General features: G+C 47.6%; 1 protein-coding gene across 1 annotated transcript in view; it reads left to right on the forward strand.

The window, feature by feature from the left end:
- sspo (SCO-spondin) overlaps positions 1 to 26725 on the forward strand; it is a gene marked incomplete at its 5' end in the record, with an annotated part of 592643 nt that overhangs the window by 112228 nt on the left and 453690 nt on the right. The window contains 3 exons of the mRNA XM_080183006.1: positions 1792 to 2006; positions 7163 to 7354; positions 24152 to 24322. Of these exons, the coding sequence (XP_080039132.1) occupies positions 1792 to 2006; positions 7163 to 7354; positions 24152 to 24322 (578 nt within the window). The remainder of the gene's footprint in view (positions 1 to 1791; positions 2007 to 7162; positions 7355 to 24151; positions 24323 to 26725) is intronic.

Below are 26725 nucleotides of genomic sequence, written 5' to 3' on the forward strand. Positions count from 1 at the left end.
TAGGATTCTGTGGGTGGCAAGAGAGGCGATTGCAGAGCGTCTGGCTCTGATCTTCAGGTCGTTGTTGGTCACAGGTATAGTGCCAGAAGACTGGAGGATAGCGAATGTTGTCCCATTGTTTAAGAAGGGGAATAGAGACTTCCCCGGGAATTATAGACCAGTGAGTCTTACTTCTGTTGTGGGCAAAGTATTAGAAAAAATTATTAGGGATAGGATTTATAGTTATTTAGAGAGTAATGGATTGATTGGAGATAGTCAGCATGGTTTTGTGAAGGGTAGGTCGTGCCTTACTAACCTTATTGAGTTTTTTGAAAAAGTGACCAAAGAGGTGGATGGGGGTAAGGCAGTTGATGTGGTATGTATGGACTTTAGTAAGGCGTTTGATAAGGTTCACCATGGAAGCCTTCTGCAGAAAATGCAGATGTATGGGATTGAGGGTGATTTAGTTAATTGGATCAGGAATTGGCAAGCTGACAGGAGACAGAGGGTGGTGGTTGATGGTGAGTATTTGTCATGGAGTTCAGTTACAAGTGGTGTGCCTCAGGGATCTGTTTTGGGGCCACTGCTGTTTGTAATTTTTATAAATGATCTGGATGAGGGTATAGAAGGATGGATTAGTAAATTTGCTGATGATACCAAAGTTGGAGGAGTGGTAGATAGTGAGGAAGGGTATCATAGTTTACAGAGAGACTTGGACAAGCTGCAGAGCTGGGCCGAGAGGTGGCAGATGGAGTTCAATGCGGAAAAGTGTGAGGTAATTCACTTTGGCAGGAATAACAGATGTGCAGAGTATAGGGCTAACGGTAGGACTCTGAATAGTGTTGACGAACAGAGGGATCTAGGTGTATATGTGCATAGATCCCTGAAAGTTGGAAATCAAGTAGATAAGGTTGTTAGGAAGGCATACGGTGTCTTGGCGTTTATTGGTAGGGAGATTGAATTTAGGAGCTGCAACGTCATGTTGCAACTGTACAAAACTCTGGTGCGGCCGCACTTGGAGTATTGTGTACACTTCTGGTCCCCACATTATAGGAAGGATGTGGAGGCATTGGAGAGGGTGCAGAGGAGGTTTACCAGGATGTTGCCTGGTATGGAGGGAAGGTCCTATGAGGAGAGACTGAGGGATTTGGAGTTGTTTTCGTTGGAAAGAAGGCGGCTAAGAGGGGACCTTATTGAAACATACAAGATGATTAGAGGTTTAGATAGGGTGGACAGTGATAGCCTTTTTCCTCGGATGGAGAAAGCTAGCACGAGGGGGCATAGCTTTAAATTAAGGGGTGGTAGTTATAGGACGGATGTCAGGGGTAGGTTCTTTACCCAGAGGGTGGTGAGGGATTGGAATGCCCTGCCTGCTGCAGTTGTAAATGCGCCTAGTTTGGGGACGTTTAAGAGATCCGTGGATAGGTTTATGGATGGAAAGGGATTGGTTTAGGTTAGAGGGTCATTGTTTTTTTCTTAATTGGTCGGCGCAACATCGTGGGCCGAAGGGCCTGTTCTGCGCTGTAATGTTCTATGTTTCTAATATTCCATGTGAAATAGGATGGAAATGGTGGGGTAATAATGGATACTTTGTCTTCACAGTAGAAGACAATTCTGTCCCCAAAACTGCAGTTAATACAGTGGATCTTGGGAAATGATTATAACCAGGGAGAAGGTACTCAGTAAATGGAAGGGTTTAAAAGTAGATAAGTCCCCGGGACCTGATTGCCTCCATCTGAGGATGTTAAAGGTGGTGGCAGCAGATATAGTGGATGCGTTAGTTATGATATTCCAAAATTCCCTGGATTCCAGAAAGATCCCAGTGAACTGGAAACACGCTAATGTGACACCCTCAGGTCCAAAAAGTGGGAAAGTACAGCGCCGTTGGCTTGTCCTCTGTGGTGGGAAAGTTACTGAAGAGGAGGTGACGGAGTATCTGGAAAAGCAAAGCTCAATTCACCAGTGTCAGCACAGCTTTGTGAGAAAGGACAAGACTGGTTTAACAAACCTGCTAGAGTTCTTTGAGGGTGTAATCAGCAAGGTAGATAAAGGGGATCCTGTGGATGTGATCTATCTGGACTTCAAGAAGGCATTTGATAGGGTGCCAAACAAGATTCGGATCCAGAAGGTTAGATCCCATTGGGCTGGGGGTAGAGTTGTGGCTTGGATTGAGAATTGGCTGACTGATAGAAAGCAGAAGATCTGTCTGACGATCTGTAATGAGTGAGGTCCGACAGCGTTCACTTTTCAGACCACAACTATTTACAATCTATATCAATGATCTACAAGCAGGGACAGACTGTAACATCGTGAATTTGCTGACAGCACAAAAATAGATGAGAAAGCAGGCTGTGATGAGGAGATAAGTTTACAATTGGACATTGACAGGCTAGGGGAATGAGCCAGAATCTGGCAAATGGAGATTAATGTGGATAAATACGAGGTTAGCCATTTCAGCTGGAAAACTAAAGGGGCAAATTATTATCTAAATGGGAAACAGATTCAAACAGTGTCTGTGCAGAGGAATCTGGGTGTCCTTGTGCATGAGTCTCAAAGTGGGTATGCAGGTGCAGAATGTTATAAGGAAAGCAACTGGAATCTTGGCATTTATTGCAAAGGGCCTGGAGTATAAGAGTAGAGAAACATAGAAAATAGGATAGGCCATTCAGCCCTTCGAGCCTGCCCCACCATTCAATATGATCACGGCTGATCATGCCCTATCAGTATCCCACTCCCACTTTCTCTCCATTCCCCATTGATCCCTTTAGCCACAAGGGCCACGTCCAGCTTCCTCTTGAACATATCGAACAAACTGGCCCCCAACAGCTTTCTCTGATAGAGAATTCCACAGGTTCACAACTCTCTGATGTGAGAAATAAAAGAATGACCAGGGTGAGGTTAGGGCCAGTCAAGGATAGTAGTGGGAACTTGTGCATGGAGTCAGAAGAGATCGGTGAGGCGTTGAATGAATACTTTTCTTCAGTGTTCACTAAGGAGAGGGACCATGTTTATGAGGAGGAGTGTGAGATACAGGCTGATAGGATGGAGCAGGTAGATGTTCTGAGGGAAGATGTATTAGCAATTTTGAAAAACCTGAGGGTGGATAAGTCCCCTGGGCCAGATGGGATACATCCTAGGATACTTTGGGAGGCAAGGGATGAGATTGCAGAGCCTTTAGCTTTGATCTTTGGGTCCTAACTGTCAACGGGGTTTGTGCCAGAGGACTGGAGAGTGTTGAATGTTGTTCCTCACTTCAAGAAAGGAAATAGGAATGACCCTGGTATTTATAGGCCAGTTAGTCTTACTTTGGTGGTCAGATCCTGCAGAGATGGGCTGAACACTTTGAAGCCATCCTCAACCCATCGTCATCTATTAACGATGAGGCAATAGACAGGATTCCCCAAAGCGATATGAACAGCGCCATGGATGACCCACCGGTAGTAGCCAAAGTCACAAAAGCTGTCAGCCAGCTATCCAGGGGCAGATGCCATACCAGCAGTGATCTACAAATCTGCTCGTCCTGTACTTATCGAGAAGCTCACCAAGTTGTTTCAGTCGTTTTGGAAGCAAGAATCCATTCCTTAGGAACTTAAAGATGCTTCCATCGTACACCTCTACAAGAGGAAGGGCAATCGGCAAGTGTGCGACAACCACCGAGGAATCTCGCTGCTCTTCGTCGCAGGAAAAACCCTCGCAAGAGTCCTGCTAAATCGTCTGGTCACTCATCTGGAGCTGGGCCTCCTTCCAGAGTCACAGTGTGGCTTCCGCAAAGGTCGTGGGACTATTGACATGATTTTTGCGCGCGCGAACTTCAGGAGAAGTGTCAGGAGCAGAATTGCGAGCTCTACACAACCTTTGTTGATCTCGCGAAAGCCTTCGACACTGTCAGCTGACAAGGCCTGTGGAGGATCATGTCAAAGTTCGGCTGCTCTCCCAAATTCATTCAGATGGTACGCCAGTTCCATGATGGCCAGAGTACTGGATGGCGGAGAATCCTCTGAGGCATTCCCAGTCACCAATGGCTGGCAGAATGCAGAGCCTTTGGCTTTGATCTTCATGTCGTCATTGGCTACAGGTATAGTGCCGGAAGACTGGAGGATAGCAAATGTTGTGCCCTTGTTCAAGAAGGGGAGTAGAGACCATCCTGGGAATTATAGACCGGTGAGCCTTACTTCTGTTCTGGGCAAAGTTTTGGAAAGAATTATAAGGGATAGGATTTATACTCATCTAGAGAGAAATAAATTGATTAGGGATAGTCAACACGGTTTTGTGAAGGGTAGGTCGTGCCTCACAAACCTTATCGAGTTTTTTGAAAAGGTGACCAAAGAGGTGGATAAGGGTAAGGCAGTTGACGTGGTGTATATGGATTTTAGCAAAGCGTTTGATAAGGTTCCCCATGGTAGGCTACTGCAGAAAATGCAGATGCATGGGATTGAGGGTGATTTAGCAGTTTGGATCAGGAATTGGCTAGCTGATAGAAGACAGAGGGTGGTGGTTGATGGGAAATATTCAACCTGGAGTTCAGTTACAAGTGGTGTACCTCAAGGATCTGTTTTGGGGCCACTGCTGTTTGTCATTTTTATAAATGACCTAGATGAGGGTGTAGAACGATGGATTAGTAAATTTGCTGACGACACCAAAGTTGGAGGAGTTGTAGACAGTGAGGATGGATGTTACAGTTTGCAGAGGGACATAGATAAGCTGCAGAGCTGGGCCGAGAGGTGGCAGATGGAGTTTAATACGGAAAAGTGTGAGGTAATTCACTTTGGTAAGAATAACAGGAGTACAGAATATAGGACTAATGGAAGGACTCTTGGCAGTGTTGATGAGCAGCGAGATCTCGGGGTACATGTGCATAGCTCCCTGAAAGCTGGCACCCAGGTTGATAAGGTTGTTAAGAAGGCGTACGGTGTGTTAGCTTTTATTGGTAGAGGGATTGAATTTCGGAGCCGTGAGGTCATGTTACAACTGTACAAACTCTGGTGCGGCCGCACTTGGAGTATTGCGTACAGTTCTGGTCGCCGCATTATAAGAAAAATGTGGAGGCATTGGAAAGAGTGCAGAGGAGGTTTGCCAGGATGTTGCCTGGTATGGTGGGAAGGTCTTATGAGGAAAGGCTGAGGGACTTGAGGTTATTTTCGTTAGAAAGAAGAAGGTTACGAGGTGACCTAATTGAGGCATACAAGATGATCAGAGGATTGGATAGGGTGGACAGTGAGAGCCTTTTTCCTTGGATGATGATGGCTAACACAAGGGGACATAGCTTTAAATTAAGGGGTGGTAATTATAGGACGGATGTCAGAGGTAGGTTCTTTACTCAGAGGGTAGTAAGGGTGTGGAATGCCCTGCCTGCAGCAGTTGTGGACTCGCCAACTTTAAGGGCGTTCAAATGGTCAGTGGATAGGCATATGGATAACATTGGAATAGTTTAGGTTAGAGGGTCATTAGATTGGTTCCACTGGTCGGCGCAACATCGAGGGCCGAAGGGCCTGTACTGCGCTGGAATGTTCTATGTTCTATGATCTATGCTGCCTCACAGCGCCAGGGACCCGGGTTCGATTCCCGGGGGCACAGTGACACAGTGGGTTAGCACTGCTGCCTCGTAGCCCCAGGGACCCGGGTTCAATCCCAGCGGCACGGTGACACAGTGGGTTAGCGCTGCTGCCTCACAGCGCCAGGGATCCGGGTTCAATCCCAGCGGCACGGTGACACAGTGGGTTAGCGCTGCTGCCTCATAGCCCCAGGGATCCGGGGTCAATCCCAGCGGCACGGTGACACAGTGGGTTAGCGCTGCTGTCTCACAGCGCCAGGGACCCGGGTTCAATCCCAGCGGCACGGTGACACAGTGGGTTAGCGCTGCTGCCTCACAGTGTCAGGGACCCGGGTTCAATCCCAGCGGCACGGTGTCACAGTGGATTAGCACTGCTGCCTCACAGCGCTAGGGATCTGGGTTCAATCCCAGCGGCACGGTGACACAGTGGGTTAGCGCTGCTGCCTCACAGCGCCAGGGATCTGGGTTCAGTCCCAGCAGCACGGTGACACAGTGGGTTAGCGCTTCTGCCTCACAGCGCCAGGGACCCGGGTTTGATTCCTGGTTTGGGTCACTGTCTGTGTGGAGTTTGCACATTCTCCCTGTGTCTGCGTGGGTTTCCTCTGGGTGCTCCCGTTCCCTCCTACAGTCTGAAAGATGTGCTGGTTAGGGTGCATTGACCTGAACGGGTGGCGGACTGCAACGACTTGGGGAATTTCACAGTAACTTCATTGCACTGTTAATGTAAGCCTCAGTTGTGACTAACAAATAAACTTTAAGCTTTTCCAACCTGTGAAAGGCCTGGTGACATTGATGGAGAAGTTCTGGTCTTGGAGTGGGTGGGGCTGGAGCATTGTACCCACTGGGGTTTCTGTGAGAACATTTTCCATTCCAGTGGCTGTCACTGAATAGTTGCAGATTCCAGTTCACATTCTATCCCTTTCCTTCCTCAGATCTCCCACCAATCCCTCAGCCTCAGTGGGTGGGAGGCCGTGTGTAGGGGATAGTATGGGAGTACGGGCCTGTTACACAGCCTGCAGACCAGGTAAGAATTTATCCATCTTTTACAAACTTGAAACCAAACAAATCTTCCTGTCTGACTCACCCTGTCCCTCACTCTCAGACCTTCATAGAAACTGGAAGCAAGAGGCCATTCGGCCCTTTGAACCTGTTCTGCTATTCATTTTGATCATAGTTGATGATCAGATTCAATATCCTGATCCCCCGTCCCCCCTTATCCATCAATCCTTTTAGGACCAAGGGTTGTACCTAATTTCTTCCAGAAAACATTCACTCTTTTGGCGTCTGCTACTTCCTGTGGGAGTGAATTCCACAGCTCACCATCCTCTGGGTGAAGAAATGTCTCCTCACCTCCGCCCTAAATGGTCTACCCTGAATCCTCAGACTGTGACCCCTGGTTCTGGACTCCCCCACCATCAGGAACATCCTCTCTGTATCTAGCCTGTCGAATCCTGTTAGAGTTTTATAAATCTGTATGAGATGATTGCTGCCTGTCCCTCACTCCACACCCTCCTCTCCACACCGGCCCCCCTCACCCCCCTGCTCCCCATCCACCCCCCCGGCCCCTCCCCCCTCTCCCGATCCTCACCCCTTTCTCCGTTTCCATTTCTCGATCTGTTCCTATTTGTTCAGATGTTACTCAGTCAGTTCCTGGATGGACCATGTGGTCTCCCTGGTCACACTGCAGTCGGACCTGTTTCTATGATGTGGATGAAGTGTCTGTGAGGAGACGATTCCGACACTGTCCCAGTTCCGATGGGAATGATTCCAGATGTCCAGGAGAATCCGTTCAGGAGGAGCAATGCTCGATTCAGCCTTGTACAGGTGGGGCAGAGAGCCTGCTTTGTGATTGGTGTAGAACAACGCATCATAGAACATAGAACATAGTTTGGGGGCGTTTAAGAGATCCGTGGATAGGTTTATGGATGGAAAGGGATTGATTTAGGTTAGAGGGTCATTGCTTTTTAACTGGTTGGCGCAACATCGTGGGCCGAAGGGCCTGTTCTGCGCTGTAATGTTCTATGTTCTATGATCAGTAAGTTTACAGATGACACTAAAATAAGTGGGATTGTAGACAATGAGGAAGGTTATCAAAAATTGCAGCAGGATCTTGATCAGCTGGGGAAGTGGGCCGAGAAATGGTAAATGGAGTTTAATACAGATAAGTCTGAGGTGTTCTATTTTGGAAAATCAAACCAAGGTAGGATTTTCATGGTGTTGTCAAACTCAGTCTGTTTTAACCCTTATGCGGTGGACAAACAACTTTGAGTAGACGTCTTATCTCATTCAGATGTATAAGATGATGAATGGGATGGATAGGATAGAGGTGGAGAGGCTCTTCCCGCTCAGAAAGGACAGTAGGACTAGGGGGCACAGCCTCAAGATAAAGGGGGGGGTGGTTAAGAACGGAGTTGAGGAGGAACTTCTTCACTCAAAGGGTGGTGAATCTCTGGAATTCTCTGCCCGTTGAAGTGGTGGAGGCTGCCTCGCTAAATATTTTTAAGACGCGGGTTGATGGGTTTCTGATAAGAGAGGGGATTAAGGGTTATGGGGAGAGGGCGGGAATGTGGAACTGAGCCACGACAGATCAGCCATGATCTTATTGAATGGCGGGGCAGGCTCAAAGGGCTGGATGGCCCACTCCTGCTCCTATTTCTTATGTTCTTATTAGTACAAACAATATTTATTTATTTAAACCCACACAATCAATAATCACCCACCCAACCAACAATAAGTTATCTTACAGGAAATACTAGAATTCAAATACAACACAAGACCTTGACTTCACTTTGCATGACTGACAAATACCCAAACAGATACTGGCCTTTATCTCTGCGCTAGTCTTGGTAGTTGTCTGCATAGTCTGGTCCTTTGGTCTGGTCTGGCACTCTGGCTCTGATCTTCTTTCTTTCTTTTGTTCTTTCTTTCCTTCTCAGGTGTGGTGGCTCTCTCGTTGTAGCTCATTTGTGGGGACAGAGAGAGAGAGATTCCTGCTTGTGCAGCACCCTTTATTCCCCATTTGGTTTCACGCCCCTTTTTTGGCCACTGCCAATCAATTGATCAGGACTTGATCACCCTGATCGATAAGAGTCCAATCGGGTGCTACCACACCGATCTCTGGGTGTGTCACCGGCGGCCATGCCTGTAGGTGTTGTAGGCACATAGGTCACATACCTTCCTGCTAAACAAGGATTCACGGTGCCTTTACGTCTGGCACACAGCCCAGTGTGACCAGAAAGTCCCTTTCATCCTGGAGATGGCCCATATAGAACATAGAACATGGAACACTACAGCACAAACAGGCCCTTCAGTCCGCAAGTTGCGCCGATCACATCAACACCTACCAATCCATAGACCTATCTATAACCCCCAATCCCATAAAATCCCATATACTCATCCAGAAGTCTTTTAAAAGACCCCAGCGAGGTCGCCTCCACCACCACTGACGGCAGCCGATTCCATTCACTCACCACCCTCTGAGTGAAAAACTTACCCCTAACATCACTTCTGTACTTTCCTCCCCGCACCTTAAACCTGTGTCCTCTCGTAGCGACCATTTCAACCTGGGGAAATAGCCTCTGAGAATCCACCCTATCTATTCCTCTCAACATTTTATAAACTTCTATCAGGTCGCCTCTCAACCTTCGTCTCTCCAGGGAGAAGAGTCCCAGCTCCCTCAACCTAACTTCATAAGGCATGCCTCCCAGTCCAGGCAACATCCTTGTAAATCTCCTCTGTACCCTTTCAATAGCTTCTACGTCTTTCCTATAGTGAGGCGACCAGAACTGCGCACAGTACTCCAAATGAGACCTGACAAGGGTCTTATAAAGTTGCAGCATTACCTCCCGACTCCTAAACTCAATCCCTCGATTAATGAAGGGCAGTACACCATACGCCTTCCTGACCACATCCTCCACCTGCGAGGCCGATTTAAGAGTCCTGTGGACCCGGACCCCAAGATCCTTCTGCTCTTCAACACTACTAAGACTCCTGCTCTTGATAGTGGACTCGTTCATCCCGTTGGTTCTGCCAAAATGGACGACTACACATTTATCCGCGTTGAAGTCCATCTGCCACTTCTCTGCCCAGTCCTGCATCCTATTTATGTCCTGCTGCAACTTTCGACATCCTTCCAGACCATCCACAACACCACCGACCTTCGTGTCATCAGCGAACTGACTAACCCATCCCTCCACTTCCTCATCCAGGTCATTTGTGAAAATGACAAACAGCAAGGGTCCTAGAACAGATCCCTGGGGCACTCCACTGGTGACTGACCTCCATGCCGAAAAAGACCCATCCACAACCACTCTCTGCCTTCTGCAGGCAAGCCAGTTCTGGATCCACAAGGCCAAAGGCCCTTGGATCCCATGCCCCCTCACCTTCTCAAGAAGTCTTGCATGGGGGACCTTATCAAACGCCTTGCTGAAGTCCATGTACACCACATCCACTGCACTTCCTTCGTCAATGTGTTCAGTCACATTATCGAAGAACTCAACTAGGCTCATAAGGCACGACCTGCCCTTGACAAATCCATGCTGACTATTCCTGATCATGTCAAACCTCTCCAAATGCTCGTAAATCTTGTCCCTCAGAAGCCTCTCCATCAGCTTACCAACCACTGAGGTCAGACTCACCAGTCGGTAATTTCCCGGGCTATCTCTGTTCCCTTTCTTGAAAATAGGAACTACATCCGCAATCCTCCAATCTTCCGGAACCCCTCCTGTCTCCATTGACGACGCAAAGATCATTGCCAGGGGCTCTGCAATCACTTCCCTTGCCTCCCACAGTATCCTGGGGTCCATCCCATCCGGTCCCGGCGACTTGTCTATCTTGATAGAATTCCTGTGTATTCACTCATCAGGGTTGCAGCCTGTTTGTCTGTCTTTAAACTGCAGCCTGTCGGTTTAGTTTCTTGTCCAATTGTCCCAGAGTGCTTTACAAAACACCATTTTAGATGGTCTGTTTGGCTACAACGGTGAATGGTGGGGCCTGAGGAAGTATCGTGGAATCATTAGTCAGGGCACTGAGATTAGAAGTTAGGAAGCTAAGTTGCAGATGTACAGGACATCAGTGAGGTCACACCTGGAGTATTGTGTTCAGTTCTGGTCGCCTTGCTAAAGGAAAGATGTTATTAAACTGGAGAGAGAGCAGAACGGATTTACAAGGATGCTGCCAGGACTCAAGAGACTGAGTTGGAACCAAGAAAAGTACAGAACAGGAACAGGCCCTTCGGCCCTCCAAGCTTGTGCCAATCATAGAACATAGAACATAGAACACTACAGCACAAACAGGCCCTTCGGCCCACGAGTTGCGCCGATCACATCAACACCTACCAATCTATAGACCTATCTATAACCCCCAATCCCATTAAACCCCATATACTCATCCAGAAGTCTTTTAAAAGACCCCAGCGAATTCGCCTCCACCACCACCGACGGCAGCCGATTCCATTCACTCACCACCCTCTGAGTGAAAAACTTACCCCTAACATCACTTCTGTACTTTGCTCCCCGCACCTTAAACCTGTGTCCTCTCGTAGCGACCATTTCAATCCGGGGAAATAGCCTCTGAGAGTCCACCCTATCTATTCCTCTCAACATTTTATAAACTTCTATCAGGTCGCCTCTCAACCTTCGTCTCTCCAGCGAGAAGAGTCCCAGCTCCCTCAACCTAACTTCATAAGGCATGCCTCCCAGTCCAGGCAACATCCTTGTAAATCTCCTCTGTACCCTTTCAATAGCTTCTACGTCTTTCCTATAGTGAGGTGACCAGAACTGCGCACAGTACTCCAAATGAGGCCTGACTAGGGTCTTATAAAGTTGCAGCATTACCTCCCGATTCCTAAACTCAATCCCTCGATTAATGAAGGCCAGTACACCATACGCCTTCTTGACCACATCCTCCACCTGCGAGGCCAATTTAAGAGTCCTGTGGACCCGGACCCCAAGATCCTTCTGCTCTTCAACACTACTAAGACTCCTGCTCTTGATAGTGGACTCGTTCATCCCGTTGGTTCTGCCAAAATGGACGACTACACATTTATCCGCGTTGAAGTCCATCTGCCACTTCTCCGCCCAGTCTTGCATCCTATTTATGTCCTGCTGCAACTTCTGACATCCTTCCAGACCATCCACAACACCACCGACCTTCGTGTCATCAGCGAACTTACTTACCCGTCCCTCCACTTCCTCATCCAGGTCATTTATGAAAATGACAAACAGCAAGGGTCCTAGAACAGATCCCTGGGGCACTCCACTGGTGACTGACCTCCATGCCGAATGACCTCATGATACCCTAACTAAACTAAAACCGTGCACACTGAAAGAGACCTTATCCTTCCATTCCCATTTTATTTGTGTATTTGTCTAATTGCCCCTTAAATGCGGCTATCGAAACTGCTCCCACCCCCTCTCTGGGCAACACGTTTTAGACATTCACCACCCTCGGTGTAAAAAATCCTGTCTCGCACATCTCCTCTAAACTTTTCCCCATGCACCTTAAACTTATGTCCCCTAGTACTTGACTTTTCCACCCTAGGAAAGAGCATCTGACTATCCACTCTGTCCATGCCTCTCATAATCTTGTAGACTTCTATCAGGTCTCTCCTCAACCTCCGTCGCTCCAGTGAGAACAAACCAAGTTTCTGCAACCTCTCCTCATAGCTAATGCCCTCCATACCAGGGCAACATCCTGGTAAATCTTTTCTGGACCATCTCCAAAGCCTCCGCATCCTTCTGGTAGTGTGGCAGCTATATCGGCATGGTAACACAGTGGTGAGCACTGCTGCTTCACAGCTCCAGCGTCCTGGGTTCGATTCCCGGCTCGGGTCACTGTCTGTGTGGAGTTTGCACATTCTCCCCACATCTGCGTGGGTTTCCTCCGGGTACTCCGGTTTCCTCCCACAGTCCAAAGATGTGCGGGTTTGGTTGATTTGGCCATGCTAAAATTGCCCCTTAGTGTCTAGGGATATGTAAGTTAGAATGATTAGTGGGTATAATGTGTAGGGTATGGGGGTTAGGGCTTGGGTGGGATTGTGGTCGGTGCAGACTCGATGGGCTGAAGGGCCTCTTTCTGCACTGTAGGGTTCTATGACTCAATGATATTCCAAATGAGGTCTAACTAAGATTCTGTACAGCTGCAGCATGACCCGTCAATTTTTAAACTGAATGCCCCAACCGATGAAGGCAAGCATGCTGTATGCCTTTATGACTACCATATCTCCCTGTGTTGCCATTTTTAGTGATTGGTAGACAAGTACACTCAGATCTCTCTGCTTGTCAATACTCGACAGACTGGAGGGACTGATTGTGGACAAGTCCCCAGGACTGGATGGAATGCATCCAAGGGTTCTGAAAGAAATGGCGGAGGTGATAGTGGATGCCTTGATGATTATTTTCCAAGCATCACTGGATTCCGGGGAAGTGCCGGAAGATTGGAAAGCGGCTAATGTTACGCCGTTGTTTAAGAAGGGTGGCAGGCAAAAGGCAGGGAATTATAGGCCGGTTAGTTTAACGTCTGTTGTAGGTAAAATGTTAGAATCCGTGATCAAGGAGAAAATAGCAAGGCATCTTGAGGAGAATCGTTTAATAGAGCAGACGCAGCACGGTTTCGTTACGGGGAAGTCGTGTCTGACAAATTTATTGGAGTTCTATGAGGATATGTCTAGGGTGGTGGATAGAGGAGAGCCGGTGGATGTGGTGTTTCTTGATTTTCAGAAGGCGTTTGATAAGGTACCGCACAAGAGGTTATTACAGAAGGTTAGGGGGCATGGAGTTGGGGGTAGGGTGTTAGCGTGGATAGACGATTGGCTGTCAAATAGGAGGCAGAGAGTGGGGGTTAATGGTTGCTATTCGGATTGGCAGTTGGTGACTAGTGGAGTGCCCCAGGGGTCGGTTCAGGGGCCTCAGCTATTTACCGTTTATATAGGTGATCTGGAGGAGGGAACCGAGTGTATGGTGTCGAAATTTGCTGATGACACCAAGATTGGTGGAACGGCAAATTGTGTGGAGGGTGTGGAAAGTCTGCAGAAGGATCTAGATAGGCTGGGCGAATGGGCCAGGAAATGGCAAATGGAATTTAATGTTGGCAAGTGTGAAGTTGTCCACTTTGGTAGGAATAATGGTAGGAAGGACTATTACTTACATGGCGATAAACTGCAGCAGGCAACGGTGCGCAGGGACCTCGGGGTCCTTGTGCATGAGTCGCAAAAACCCAGCCTGCAGGTGCAGCAGGTGGTCAGGAAGGCGACTGGGATGCTGGCCTTCATAGCGAGGGGGATTGAATATAAAAGTAGGGAGGTCTTGGTGCAACTGTACAGGGCACTGGTGAGGCCGCAGCTGGAGTACTGTGTGCAGTTTTGGTCGCCGCACTTGCGCAAGGATATTTTTTGCCTTGGAAGGAGTGCAGAGGAGGTTCACTAGGCTGATACCGAAGATGAGGGGGTTGGACTATGAAGAGAGACTAAATAGACTGGGTCTGTACTCGTTGGAGTTTAGAAGGATGAGGGGGGATCTTATAGAGACGTATAAGATAATGAAGGGGATGGATAGGGTAGAGGTAGAGAGATTCTTCCTGCTTAGAAAGGATAGCAGGACTAGAGGCCACAGCCTCAAGATAAGAGGGGGGCAGTTTAGATCGGAGTTGAGGAGGAACTTCTTCACTCAAAGGGTGGTGAATCTCTGGAATTCCCTGCCCGTTGAAGTGGTGGAGGCTGCCTCGCTAAAAATAAGTCATGGGTAGATAGGTTTCTGATAGACAAGGGAATTAAGGGTTATGGGGAGAAAGTGGGAAAGTGGAACTGATCCACTTCAGATCAGCCATGATCTTATTGAATGGTGGGGCAGGCTCGAAGGGCTAGATGGCCTACTCCTGCTCCTATTTCTTATGTTCTTATGTTCTATGGCCAAGCCAGTTCTGTATCCAATTTGCCAGCTCTTCCCTGATCCCATGTGATTTCAGCTTTCGTATGAGCCTACCATGAGGGACATAGAACATTACAGTGCAGAACAGGCCCTTCGGCCCACGATGTTGCGCTGACCAATTAAAAAGCAATGACCCTCTAACCTAAATCAATCCCTTTCCATCCATAAACCTATCCACGGATCTCTTAAACGCCCCCAAACTAGGCGCATTTACAACTGCAGCAGGCAGGGCGTTCCAATCCCTCACCACCCTCTGGGTAAAGAACCTACCCCTGACATCCGTCCTATAACTACCACCCCTTAATTTAAAGCTATGCCCCCTCGTGCTAGCTTTCTCCATCCGAGGAAAAAGGCTATCACTGTCCACCCTATCTAAACCTCTAATCATCTTATATGTTTCAATAAGGTCCCCTCTTAGCCGCCTTCTTTCTAACGAAAACAACCTCAAATCCCTCAGTCTCTCCTCATAGGACCTCCCCTCCATACCAGGCAACATCCTGGTAAACCTCCTCTGCACCCTCTCCAATGCCTCCACATCCTTCCTATAATGTGGGGACCAGAACTGCACACAATACTCCAAGTGCGGCCGCACCAGAGTTTTGTACAGTTGCAACATGACGCTGCGGCTCCTAAATTCAATCCCCCTACCAATAAACGCCAAGACACCGTATGCCTTCTTAACAACCCTATCTACTTGATTCCCAACTTTCAGGGATCTATCAACACATACACCTAGATCCCTCTGTTCATCAACACTATTCAGAGTCCTACCGTTAGCCCTATACTCTACACATCCATTATTCCTGCCAAAGTGAATTACCTCACACTTTTCCACATTAAACTCCATCTGCCACCTCTCGGCCCAGCTCTGCAACTTGTCCAAGTCTCTCTGTAAACTATGACACCCCTCCTCACTATCTACCACGCCTCCGACTTTGGTGTCATCAGCAAATTTACTAATCCACCCAACTATACCCTCATCCAGATCATTTATAAAAATTACAAACAGCAGTGGCCCCAAAACAGATCCCTGAGGCACACCACTTGTAACCGAACTCCATGACGAATACTTACCATCAACCACCACCCTCTGTCTCCTATCCACCAGCCAATTCCTGATCCAATTAACTAAATCACCCTCAATCCCATACATCTGCATTTTCTGCAGAAGCCTTCCATGGTGAACCTTATGAAACGCCTTACTAAAGTCCATATATACCACGTCAACTGCCTTACCCCCATCCATCTCTTTGGTCACTTTCTCAAAAAACTCAATAAGGTTAGTAAGGCACGACCTACCCTTCACAAAACCATGCTGACTATCTCCAATCAATTCATTACTCTCTAAATAACTATAAATCCTATCCCTAATAATTTTTTCTAAAACCTTGCCCACAACAGATGTAAGACTCACTGGTCCAAAATTCCTGGGGAAGTCTCTGTTCCCCTTCTCAAACAATGGGACAAAATTCGCTATCCTCCAATCTTCTGGCACTATACCGGTGACGAACAACGACCTGAAGATCAGAGCCAGAGGCTCTGCAATTGCCTCTCTTGCCTCCCAGAGAATCCTAGGGTAAATCCCGTCCGGCCCAGGGGACTTATCTATTTTCAAACCCTCAAGAATATCTAGCACATCCTCCTTATCAACTGCAATACTATCCAGTTTACAACCCTGTAACCCAGTGTTCTCCGCAGCTACATTTATGTCTCCCTGTGTGAATACCGAAGAGAAATATTGGTTCAATGCCTCTCCAATCTCTTCCGGTTCCATACATAACTTCCCACTGCTCTCTCTAACTGGCCCTAATCTTGCCCTAACCAATCTTCTGCTCTCAACATATCTATAGAACGCCTTAGGATTCTCCTTAATCCTATCCGCCAAAGTCTTCTCATGTCCTCTTTTAGCCCTTCTTAACTCACTCTTTAACTCCCTCCTAGCCAATCTAAAGCTTTCCAGTGCACTACCTGAGCCCTCAAGTCTCGTCCTGACATAAGCCTCCTTTTTCCTTTTAATCAGCGAATCAACTTTTTTAGTGCACCACAGTTCCCTAGCTCGACCATTTCCTCCTTGCCTGACAGGGACATACGTATCAAGGACTCGCAGTAGCTGCGCCTTGAAAAAACTCCACATTTCGGACGTTCCCAGACCCTGTAGTCTCCTAGTCCAACCTATGCTTCCTAATTCTCTCCTAAAGGCCTCATAATTACCCTTCCCCCAGCTAAAACTACTGACCCTAGGTTCATGCCTATCCCTTTCCATCACTAAGGTGAACGTAACCGAATTGTGGTCACTATCACCAAAATGCACACCAACTTCCAAGCCTAGCACCTGGTCTGGCTCATTTCCCAGCACCAAATCCAATATAGCCTCACCTCTAGTTGGCCTGTCAATATACTGAGTCAAGAAACCCTCCTGCACGCTTTGTACAAAAACTGACCCCTCTAATGAGCTAAAGCTATAGCTATTCCAATCAATATTAGTAAAGTTAAAGTCCCCCATAACAATTACCCTATTACTTTCACTCCTAACCAGGATCGTCTCCGCAATCCTTTCCTCAACCTCTCTAGAACTTTTAGGAGGTCTATAAAAGACTCCCAACAGGGTGACCTCTCCTCTCCTATTTCTAATCTCAGCCCATACTACCTCAACAGACAAGTCCTCATCAAACTTCTTCTCTGACACTGATACAATCCTTGACTAATAATGCTACCCCTCCTCCCCTTCTACCTCCTTCTCTACTCCGACTGAAGCATTTGAACCCCGGAACCTGCAACAACCATTCCTGACCCTGCTCTATCCATGTCTCTGAAATGGCCACAACATCAAAGTCCCAGGTACTGATCCACGCTGCAAGTTCATCCACTTTATTGCGAATACTCCTCGCATTAAAGTATATGCATTTCAAACCTTGCTCTGCTCCACCCCCGCGATGCCGTGCATTGCAGTCCCCATCTATACCCCCCTCACTTTCATCCCTGCTACTCAGGATCCCACCCCCCCTTAACCTTGTCAAAGGCTTTATTGAAGTCCATGTGTACAGCATCCACTGCCTTTCCCTCATCTATCATCTTCATCACTTCCTCAAAAAACTTAGTCAAGTTAGTGAGGCACGACCTCCCTTTCACAAAACCATGCTGTTTATCACTAATAAGTCCATTTGTTTCCAAATGTGAGTAAATTCTGTCCCTAAGAATCTTTTCCAAGAATTCCCCTACCACTGACGTCAGGCTCACCGGCCTGTAATTTCCTGGATTATTCTTGCTGCTCTTCTTAGTCAATGGAACGACATTGGCTACAGGTGAAGTTCCAGAGGATTGGAGAATAGCCAATGAGGATACAAAGATTTCTATCAAGGCCCCAGTAATTTCCTCTCTTGCCTCTCTCAGTATTCTGGGGTAGATCCCATTAGGGATCCCATCATTCTGGGATAGATCCCATCAGGCTCTGAGAGTTATCCAGAATATATACACATCCTACCCTAGGCTCTTCATCCACCAAGTCTCTCTCTTTGGTCGATGCTGAGACAAAGTATTCATTTAGTATCTTGCCCATTTCCTCTGGTTCCAAACTCAGGATCCAGGGTGAGGTATCTAAATGGATACAAAATTAGCTTCTGACAGAAGCCAGAGGGTGGTTGTAGAGAGTTGTTTTTCAAACTGGAGGCCTGTGACCAGTGGTGTGCCTCAGGGATCAGTGCTGGGCCCACTGTTATTTGTCATTTATGTTAATGATTTGGATGAAAATATAGTAAGTTTGCAGATGACATTAAGATTGGTGGCATAGTGGACAGTGAAGAAAGTTATCTCCAATTACAATGGGATCTTGATCAATTGGGTCAGTGGGCTGACGAATGGCAAACGGAGTTTAATTTAGACAAATGCGAGGTGATGTATTTTGGTAGATTGAACCAGGACAGGACTTACTCAGTTAATGGTAGGGGAGAGTTACAGAACAAAGAGATCTAGGGGTACATGTTCATAGCTCCTTGAAAGTGGAGTCACAGGTGGACAGAGTGGTGAAGAAGGCATTCAGCATGCTTGGTTTCATCGGTCAGAACATTGAATACAGGAGTTGGACTGTTGTTGAAGTTGTACAAGACATTGGTAAGGCCGCACTTGGAATACTGTGTGCAACTCTGGTCACCCTATTATGGAAAGGATATTATTAAACTAGAAAGAGTGCAGAAAAGATTTACTAGGATGCTACCGGGACTTGATGGTTTGAGTTAGAAAAAGAGGTGGATAGACTGAGACTTTTTTCTCTGGAGCGTAGGAGGCTAAGGGGTGATCTTATAGAGGTCTGTAAAATAATGAGGGGCACAGATCAGCTAGATAGTCAATATCTTTTCCCAAAAGTAGGGGAGTCTAAAATTAGAGGGCATGGGTTTAAGGTGAGAGGGGAGAGATACAAAAGTGTCCAGAGGGGCAATTTTTTCACACAGAGGGTGGTGAGTGTCTGGAACAAGCTGCCAGAGGCAGTAGTAGAGGTGGGTGCAATTTTGTCTTTTGAAAAGCATTTAGACAGTTACATGGGTACGATGGGTATAGAGGGATATGGGCCAAATATGGGCTATTGGGATTAGCTTAGGGGCTTTAAAAAAAGGGTGGCATGGACAAGTTGGGCCAAAGGGCCTGTTTCCATGCTGTAAACCTCTATGACTCTATGCATAGATTCCTTCAACTATCCTTGAGTGGGCCAACCCTTTCCCTGGTTGCCCTCTTGCTCTTCATATACGTGTAAAATCCCTTAGGATTTTCCTTAATTCTGTTTGCCAAGAACTTTTCATGACCCCTTTTGGCCCTCATAACTCCTTCCTTAAGTTCCTTCCTATGTTCTTTATATTCTCCAAGGGCTTCACCTGATCTCAGCCTTTTACTCCATACATTGCTTCCTTTTTCTTTTTGACAAGGTTCATAATATCCCTCATTAGCCAGGATTCCCAATTTATCCTTCATCCTCACAGGTACATGCCAGCCCTGAATTCCAAATGAGGTTGGACTAAAACCTGGTGTTGTCAGACTTTTTACTGTGTTTACACCAGTCCAACGCCGGCATACCCACATCATTCCAATCAACTGACATAGGGAGAGATTGGACTTTTTCCTGAGGAGTGTGGGAGACTGAGGGATGATCTTATCGAGGTGTATACGATCATGAGAGGCATGGATAGGGTGAATGCACTCAGCCTTTTTCCCAGGGTTGGGGAATCGGGAACTAGAGGGCAGAGGTTTAAGTTAAGAGGGGCAGAAATTAATGGGAACCTGAGGATCAATGTTTTTACACAGGATGGAACGTGTGTGGAATGAGCTACTGGACGAAATTGATGAGGCAGAGACATTGACAACATTTAAAAGGCGTTTGGACAGATACATGGATAGGAAATGTTTAGAGGGATCTGGGTCAAATGCAGGCAAATGGGGTTCGCTTAGATGGAAATGTTGGTCGGCATGGACCAGTTTGGGCCTAAACTACAATTAGGAAATAAATAGGGAATTAGACATTTCGCAATTTTAAAGGGAGGTCTGTTTATCTGCGTTATTCTGTGTTATTCTCTGTTACTCTCTGTTGCTCTGTGTTACTCTGTGTCACCCTAAACATAGAACATTATAGTGCAGTACAGGCCCTTCGGCCCTCAATGTGAAACCAATCTAAAGCCCATCTAACCTACACTATTCCAATATCATCCATGTGTTCATCCAATGACCATTTAAATGCCCTTAATGTTGGCAAGTCCAGTACTGCTGCAGGCAGGGCATTCCACACCCTTACTACTCTCTGAGTAAAGAACCTACCTCTGACGTCCGTCCTACATCTATCACCCCTTAATTTAAAGCTATGTCCCCTCATGTTAGCCATCAGCATCTGAGGAAAAAGGATCTCACTATCCACCCTATCTAATCCTCTGATTATCTTATATGCCTCTGTTAAGTCATCTCTTAACCTTCTTCTCTCTAACGAAAATAGCCTCAAGTCCCTCAGCCTTTCCTCATAAGACCTTCCCACCATACCAGGCAACATCCTGGTAAACCTCCTCTGCACCCTTTCCAATGCCTCCACGTCTTTCTTATAATGCGGCGACCAGAACTGTATGCAATATTCCAAGTGCGGCCGCACCAGAGTTTTGTACAGTTGCAACATGACCTCACGGCTCCGAAATTCAATCTACCAATAAAAGCTAACACACCGTACACCTCCTTAACAACCTTATCAACCTGGGTGCCAACTTTTAGGGATCTATGCACACCGAGACCTCACTGCTCGTCAACGCTGCCAAGTAACTTATCATTAGCCCAGTACTCTCTATTCCTGTTACTCCTTCCAAAGTGAATCACCACACACTTTTCCGCGTTAAACTCCATTTGCCACCTCTCAGCCCAGCTCTGCAGCTTATCTATGTCCCTCTGTAACCTGTAACATCCATCTGCACTGTCCACAACTTCACTGATTTTAGTGTCATCCACAAATTTACTAACCCATCCTTCTACACCCTCATCCAGGTCATTTATAAAAATGACAAACAGCAGTGGCCCCAAAACAGATCTTTGAGGTACACCACTTGTAACTGAACTCCAGGTTGAATATTTCCCATCAACCACCACCCTCTGTCTTCTATCAGCTAGCCAATTCCTGATCCAAACTGCTAAATCACCCTCAATCCCATGCATCTGCATTTTCTGCAGTAGCCTACCATTGGGAACCTTATCAAACGCTTTGCTAAAATCCATATACACCACGTCAGCTGCCTTACCCTTATCCACCTCTTTGGTCACCTTTTCAAAAAACTCGATAAGGTTTGTGAGGCACGACCTACCCTTCACAAAACTGTGTTGACTATCCCTAATCAAATTATTCCTTTCTAGATGATTATAAATCCTATCCCTTATAATCCTTTCCAAAACTTTGCCCACAACAGAAGTAAGGCTCACTGGTCTATAATTCCCAGGATGGTCTCTACTCCCCTTCTTGAACAAGGGGACAACATTTGCTATCCTCCAGTCTTCCGGCACTATTCCTGTACACAATAACGACCTAAATATCAAAGCCAAAGGCTCTGCAATCTCCTCCCTAGCCTCCCAGAGAATCCTAGGGTAAATCCCATCCGGCCCAGGGGACTTATCTATTTTCACACTCTCAAGAATTGCTAACACCTCCTCCTTATGAACCTCAATCCCGTCTAGTATAACAGTCTGTATCTCAGTATTCTCCTCGACGACATTGTCTTTTTCCTGTGTGAATACTGACGAAAAATACTCATTCAGTGCTTCTCCTATAGAACATAGAACATTACAGCGCAGAACAGGCCCTTCGGCCCACGATGTTGCGCCGACCAGTTAAAAAGCAATGACCCTCTAACCTAAACCAAACCCTTTCCATCCATAAACCTATCCACGGATCTCTTAAACGCCCCCAAACTAGGCGCATTTACAACTGCAGCAGGCAGGGCATTCCAATCCCTCACCACCCTCTGGGTAAAGAACCCACCCCTGACATCCGTCCTATAACTACCACCCCTTAATTTAAAGCTATGCCCCCTCGTGCTAGCTTTCTCCATCCGAGGAAAAAGGCTATCACTGTCCACCCTATCTAAACCTCTAATCATCTTATATGTTTCAATAAGGTCCCCTTGCAGCCGCCTTCTTTCTAATGAAAACAACCTCTCTTTGGACTCCACGCACAACTTCCCACTGCTGTCTCTGACTGGCCCTAATCTTATCCTAGTCATTCTTTTATTCCTGACATACCTATAGAAAGCTTTAGGGTTTTCCTTGATCCTACCTGCCAAAGACTTCTCATGTCCCTTCTTGGCTCTTCTTAATTCTCTCTTTAGGCCCTTCCGGTCTAATTTGTAACTCTCAAGTGCCCTAACTGAGCCTTCACGTCTCATCTTTACATAAGTCTCCTTCTTCCTCTTCACCAGAGATTCAACTTCTTTAGTACACCACGGTTCCCTCGCTCGACCACTTCCTCCCTGCCTGACAGGTACATATTTATCAAGGACTCGCAGTAGCTGCTCCTTGAACAAGCTCCACATTTCAATTGTGCCCAGCCCCTGCAGTTCCACATCCTAAGCATCTGAAATCTCGCCTAATTGCATCATAATTACCTTTCCCCCAGCTATAACTTCTGCCCTTCGGTATATGCCTATCCCTTTCCATTGCAAATGTAAATGTAACCAAATTGTGATCACTATCACTAAAGTGCTCACCTGACAAATTTACTGGAGTTCTATGAGGATGTGTCTAGGGCGGTGGATAGAGGAGAGCCGGTGGATGTGGTCTTTCTGGATTTTCAGAAGGCGTTTGACAAAGTACCTCACAAGAGGTTATTGCAGAAGGTCAAGGGACATGGAGTTGGGGGTAGGGTGTTAGCGTGGATAGAGGATTGGTTGTCAAATAGGAGGCAGAGAGTGGGGGTCAACGGGTGCTATTCGGATTGGCGGATGGTGACTAGTGGAGTGCCCCAGGGGTCGGTGCTGGGGCCTCAGCTTTTTACCATTTATATAGATGATCTGGAGAAGGGAACCGAGTGTAGGGTGTCGAAATTTGCTGACGACAGCAAGATTGGTGGAACAGCAAATTGTGCGGAGGGTGTGGAGAGTCTGCAGAAGGATCTAGATAGGCTGGGCGAATGGGCCAGGAAATGGCAAATGGAATTTAATGTTGGCAAGTGTGAGGTGGTCCACTTTGGTAGGAATAATGGTAGGAAGGACTATTACTTACGGGGCGAAAAACTGCAGCATGCGACGGTGCAGAGGGACCTCGGGGTCCTTGTGCACGAGTCGCAAAAACCCAGCTTGCAGGTGCAGCAGGTGGTCAGGAAGGCGAATGGGATGCTGGCCTTCATAGCGAGGGGGATTGAATATAAAAGTAGGGAGGTCTTGCTGCAGCTGTATAGGGCATTGGTGAGGCTGCAGCTGGAGTACTGTGTGCAGTTTTGGGCGCCGCACCTGCGCAAAGATATTTTGGCCTTGGAGGGAGTGCAGAGGAGGTTTACTAGGCTGATACCAGAGTTGAGGGGGTTGAGCTATGAGGAGAGGCTGAATAAACTAGGCTTGTACTCGTTAGAGTTTAGAGGAATGAGGGGAGATCTCATTGAGACGTATAAGATGATGAATGGGATGGATAGGATAGAGGTGGAGAGGCTCTTCCCGCTCAGAAAGGATAGTAGGACTAGGGGGCACAGCCTCAAGATAAAGGGGGGGGCGGTTTAGAATGGAGTTGAGGAGGAACTTCTTCACTCAAAGGGTGGTGAATCTCTGGAATTTTCTGCCCGTTGAAGTGGTGGAGGCTGCCTCGCTAAATATATTTAAGACGCGGGTTGATGGGTTTTTGATAAGAGAGGGGATTAAGGGTTGTGGGGAGAGGGCGGGAAGGTGGAACTGAGCCATGACAGATCAGCCATGATCTTATTGAATGGCGGGGCAGGCTCGAAGGGCTAGATGGCCTACTCCTGCTCCTATTTCTTATGTTCTTATGTTCTAACACTTGGTCTGGTTCATTACCCAGTACCAAATCCAATGTGGCCTCACCTCTTGTTGGCCTATCTACATACTGTGTCAGGAAACCTTCCTGCACACATTGGACAAAAACTGACCCCTCTAAAGTACTCAAACTAAGTTGCCTTGTGTTGCCCTCTGTTACTCTCTCTTGCACTGCGTGTCGTTCTGTGTTTATGGGGGTTATTGTTTTCCAGTGTTTGGCGTCTGGAGTTCCTGGAGTCTCTGGTCTGAGTGCAGTTCTCTGTGTAACTCTGGTGTCCAGTCCAGACATCGAACCTGCAGCAATCCCGTGTCCGGCCTTGGAGCGAGTGACTGTGGAGGGCCCCACGTTCAAACTCGTGACTGTAATACAGAACTATGTGATCGTAAGGACAGCTTGCATTTATTTCAAGATGTTTCTGTGTTAATTGGTTTCAGATTCATAGAAGGGAGGCCTTTCAGTCCGTCTTGCCTGTACTAGCTCTATAAACATTCTATCTGATTGACTTCATTCCCCGGGCTGCTTTTGAGCTTTCCGATGGAACCTGTTTCCAGGGCTTTCCAGACCACAGTGTAATGAGAGACAAATTCATGATTTAGACATTAATACATACATTCAAAAAGGAGCAGGAGGAGGCCATTCAGCCCTTTGACCCTGTTCTGCCATTCATTTTGATCACTGCTGATCATCGAATTCAGTATCCCGATCCCCCCCCCGCCCCATATCCTCGATCTCTTTAGCCCCAAGAGCAAACTCTAATTTCTTCCTGAAATTAGACAAAGTTTTGGCATCAACTGCATTCTGTGGGAGTGAATGCCACACATTCACCATTAGGAATCCAATGTTGCTATTCACTTCACCCTCCCCCTGTGTAAATGAGTCCCACATTCTCCCCACTCCCCATGGGACTGAGTCCCACATTCTCCCCACTCCCCCTGGGAGCGAGTCCCACATTCTCCCCACTCCCCATGGGACTGAGTCCCACATTCTCCCCCACTCCCCATGGGAACAAGTCCCACATTCTCCCCACTCCCCCTGGGAGCGAGTCCCACATTCTCCCCCACTCCCCATGGGAACAAGTCCCACATTCTCCCCACTCCCCCTGGGAGCGAGTCCCACATTCTCCCCACTCCCCGTGGGAACAAGTCCCACATTCTCCCCCACTCCCCGTGGGACCGAGTCCCACATTCTCCCCCACTCCCCGTGGGACCGAGTCCCACATTCTCCCCACTCCCCAAGGGACTGAGTACCACATTCTCCCCACTCCTTGTGGGAGTGAGTCCCGCATTCTTCCCACTCCCTGTGTAAGTGAGTCCCATATTCTTCCCCACTCACCGTGGGAGTGAGTCCCACACTCCCCCACTCCCCATGGGAGTGAGACCCACATTTTCCGCACTCCCTGTGGGAGCATATAGAACATAGAACATTCCAGCGCAGTACAGGCCCTTCGGCCCTCGATGTTGCGCCGACCAGTGGAACCAATCTAATGACCCTCTATCCTAAACTATTCCAATGTTATCCATATGCCTATCCACTGACCATTTGAACGCCCTTAAAGTTGGCGAGTCCACAACTGCTGCAGGCAGGGCATTCCACGACCTGACTACCCCCTGAGTAAAGAACCTACCTCTGATATCCGTCCTATAATTACCACCCCTTAATTTAAAGCTATGTCCCCTTGTGTTAGCCATCACCATCCGAGGAAAAAGGCTCCCACTATCCAATCCTTTGATCATCTTGTATGCCTCAATTAAGTCACCTCTTAACCTTCTCTCTAATGAAAACGACCTCAAGTCTCTCAGCCTTTCCTCATAAGACCTTCCCACCATACCAGGCAACATCCTGGTAAACCTCCTCTGCACCCTTTCCAATGCCTCCACATCTTCATTGTAATGCGGCGACCAGAACTGTACGCAATACTCCAAGTGCGGCCGCACCAGAGTTTTGTACAGTTGTAACATGATCTCATGGCTCCGAAATTCAATCTACCAATAAAAGCTAACACACCGTACGCCTTCTTAACAACCTTATCAACCTGTGTGGCCAACTTTCAGGGATCTATGCACATGTACACCGAGATCTCTCTGCTCGTCGACACTACTAAGAGTCCTTCCATTAGCCCTACATTCTGTACTCCTGTTACTCTTACCAAAGTGAATCACCTCACATTTTTCCGCACTAAACTCCATTTGCCACCTCTTGGCCCAGCTCTGCAGCTTATCTATGTCCCTCTGCAAACTGTAACATCCATCCTCACTGTCTACAACTCCTCTGACTTTAGTGCCATTAAGTCCCACATTCTCCCTCACTCCCCATGGGAGTGAGTCCAACATTCTCCCCAATCCCTGTGGGATCAGGTTCCACATTAACCCTGTGGGAGTGAGACCCACATTTTCCTCCACTTCCCATCGAAGTGAGTCCCACATTCTCCCCATTCCCCATGGGAGCGAGCCCAACATTCTCCCCCACTCATGTGGGTGTGAACCTCACATTCTCCCCCACTCCCAGTGGGAGCGAGTCCCACATTCTCCCTCAATCCCGCTGGGAGCGAGTCCCACATTCTCCCTCAATCCCAGTGGGAGCGAGTCCCACATTCTCCCTCAATCCCAGTGGGAGCGAGTCCCACATTCTCCCTCAATCCCAGTGGGAGCGAGTCCCACATTCTCCCTCAATCCCTGTGGGAGCGAGTCCCACATTCTCCCTCAATCCCTGTGGGAGCGAGTCCCACATTCTCCCTCAATCCCTGTGGGAGCGAGTCCCACATTCTCCCTCAATCCCGCTGGGAGTG

The sequence above is a fragment of the Carcharhinus amblyrhynchos genome, unplaced genomic scaffold (genome assembly GCF_965287045.1).
Source record: "Carcharhinus amblyrhynchos unplaced genomic scaffold, sCarAmb.v2.hapA chromosome_114, whole genome shotgun sequence".
In the NCBI taxonomy this organism is placed as follows: Eukaryota; Metazoa; Chordata; class Chondrichthyes; order Carcharhiniformes; family Carcharhinidae; genus Carcharhinus; species Carcharhinus amblyrhynchos.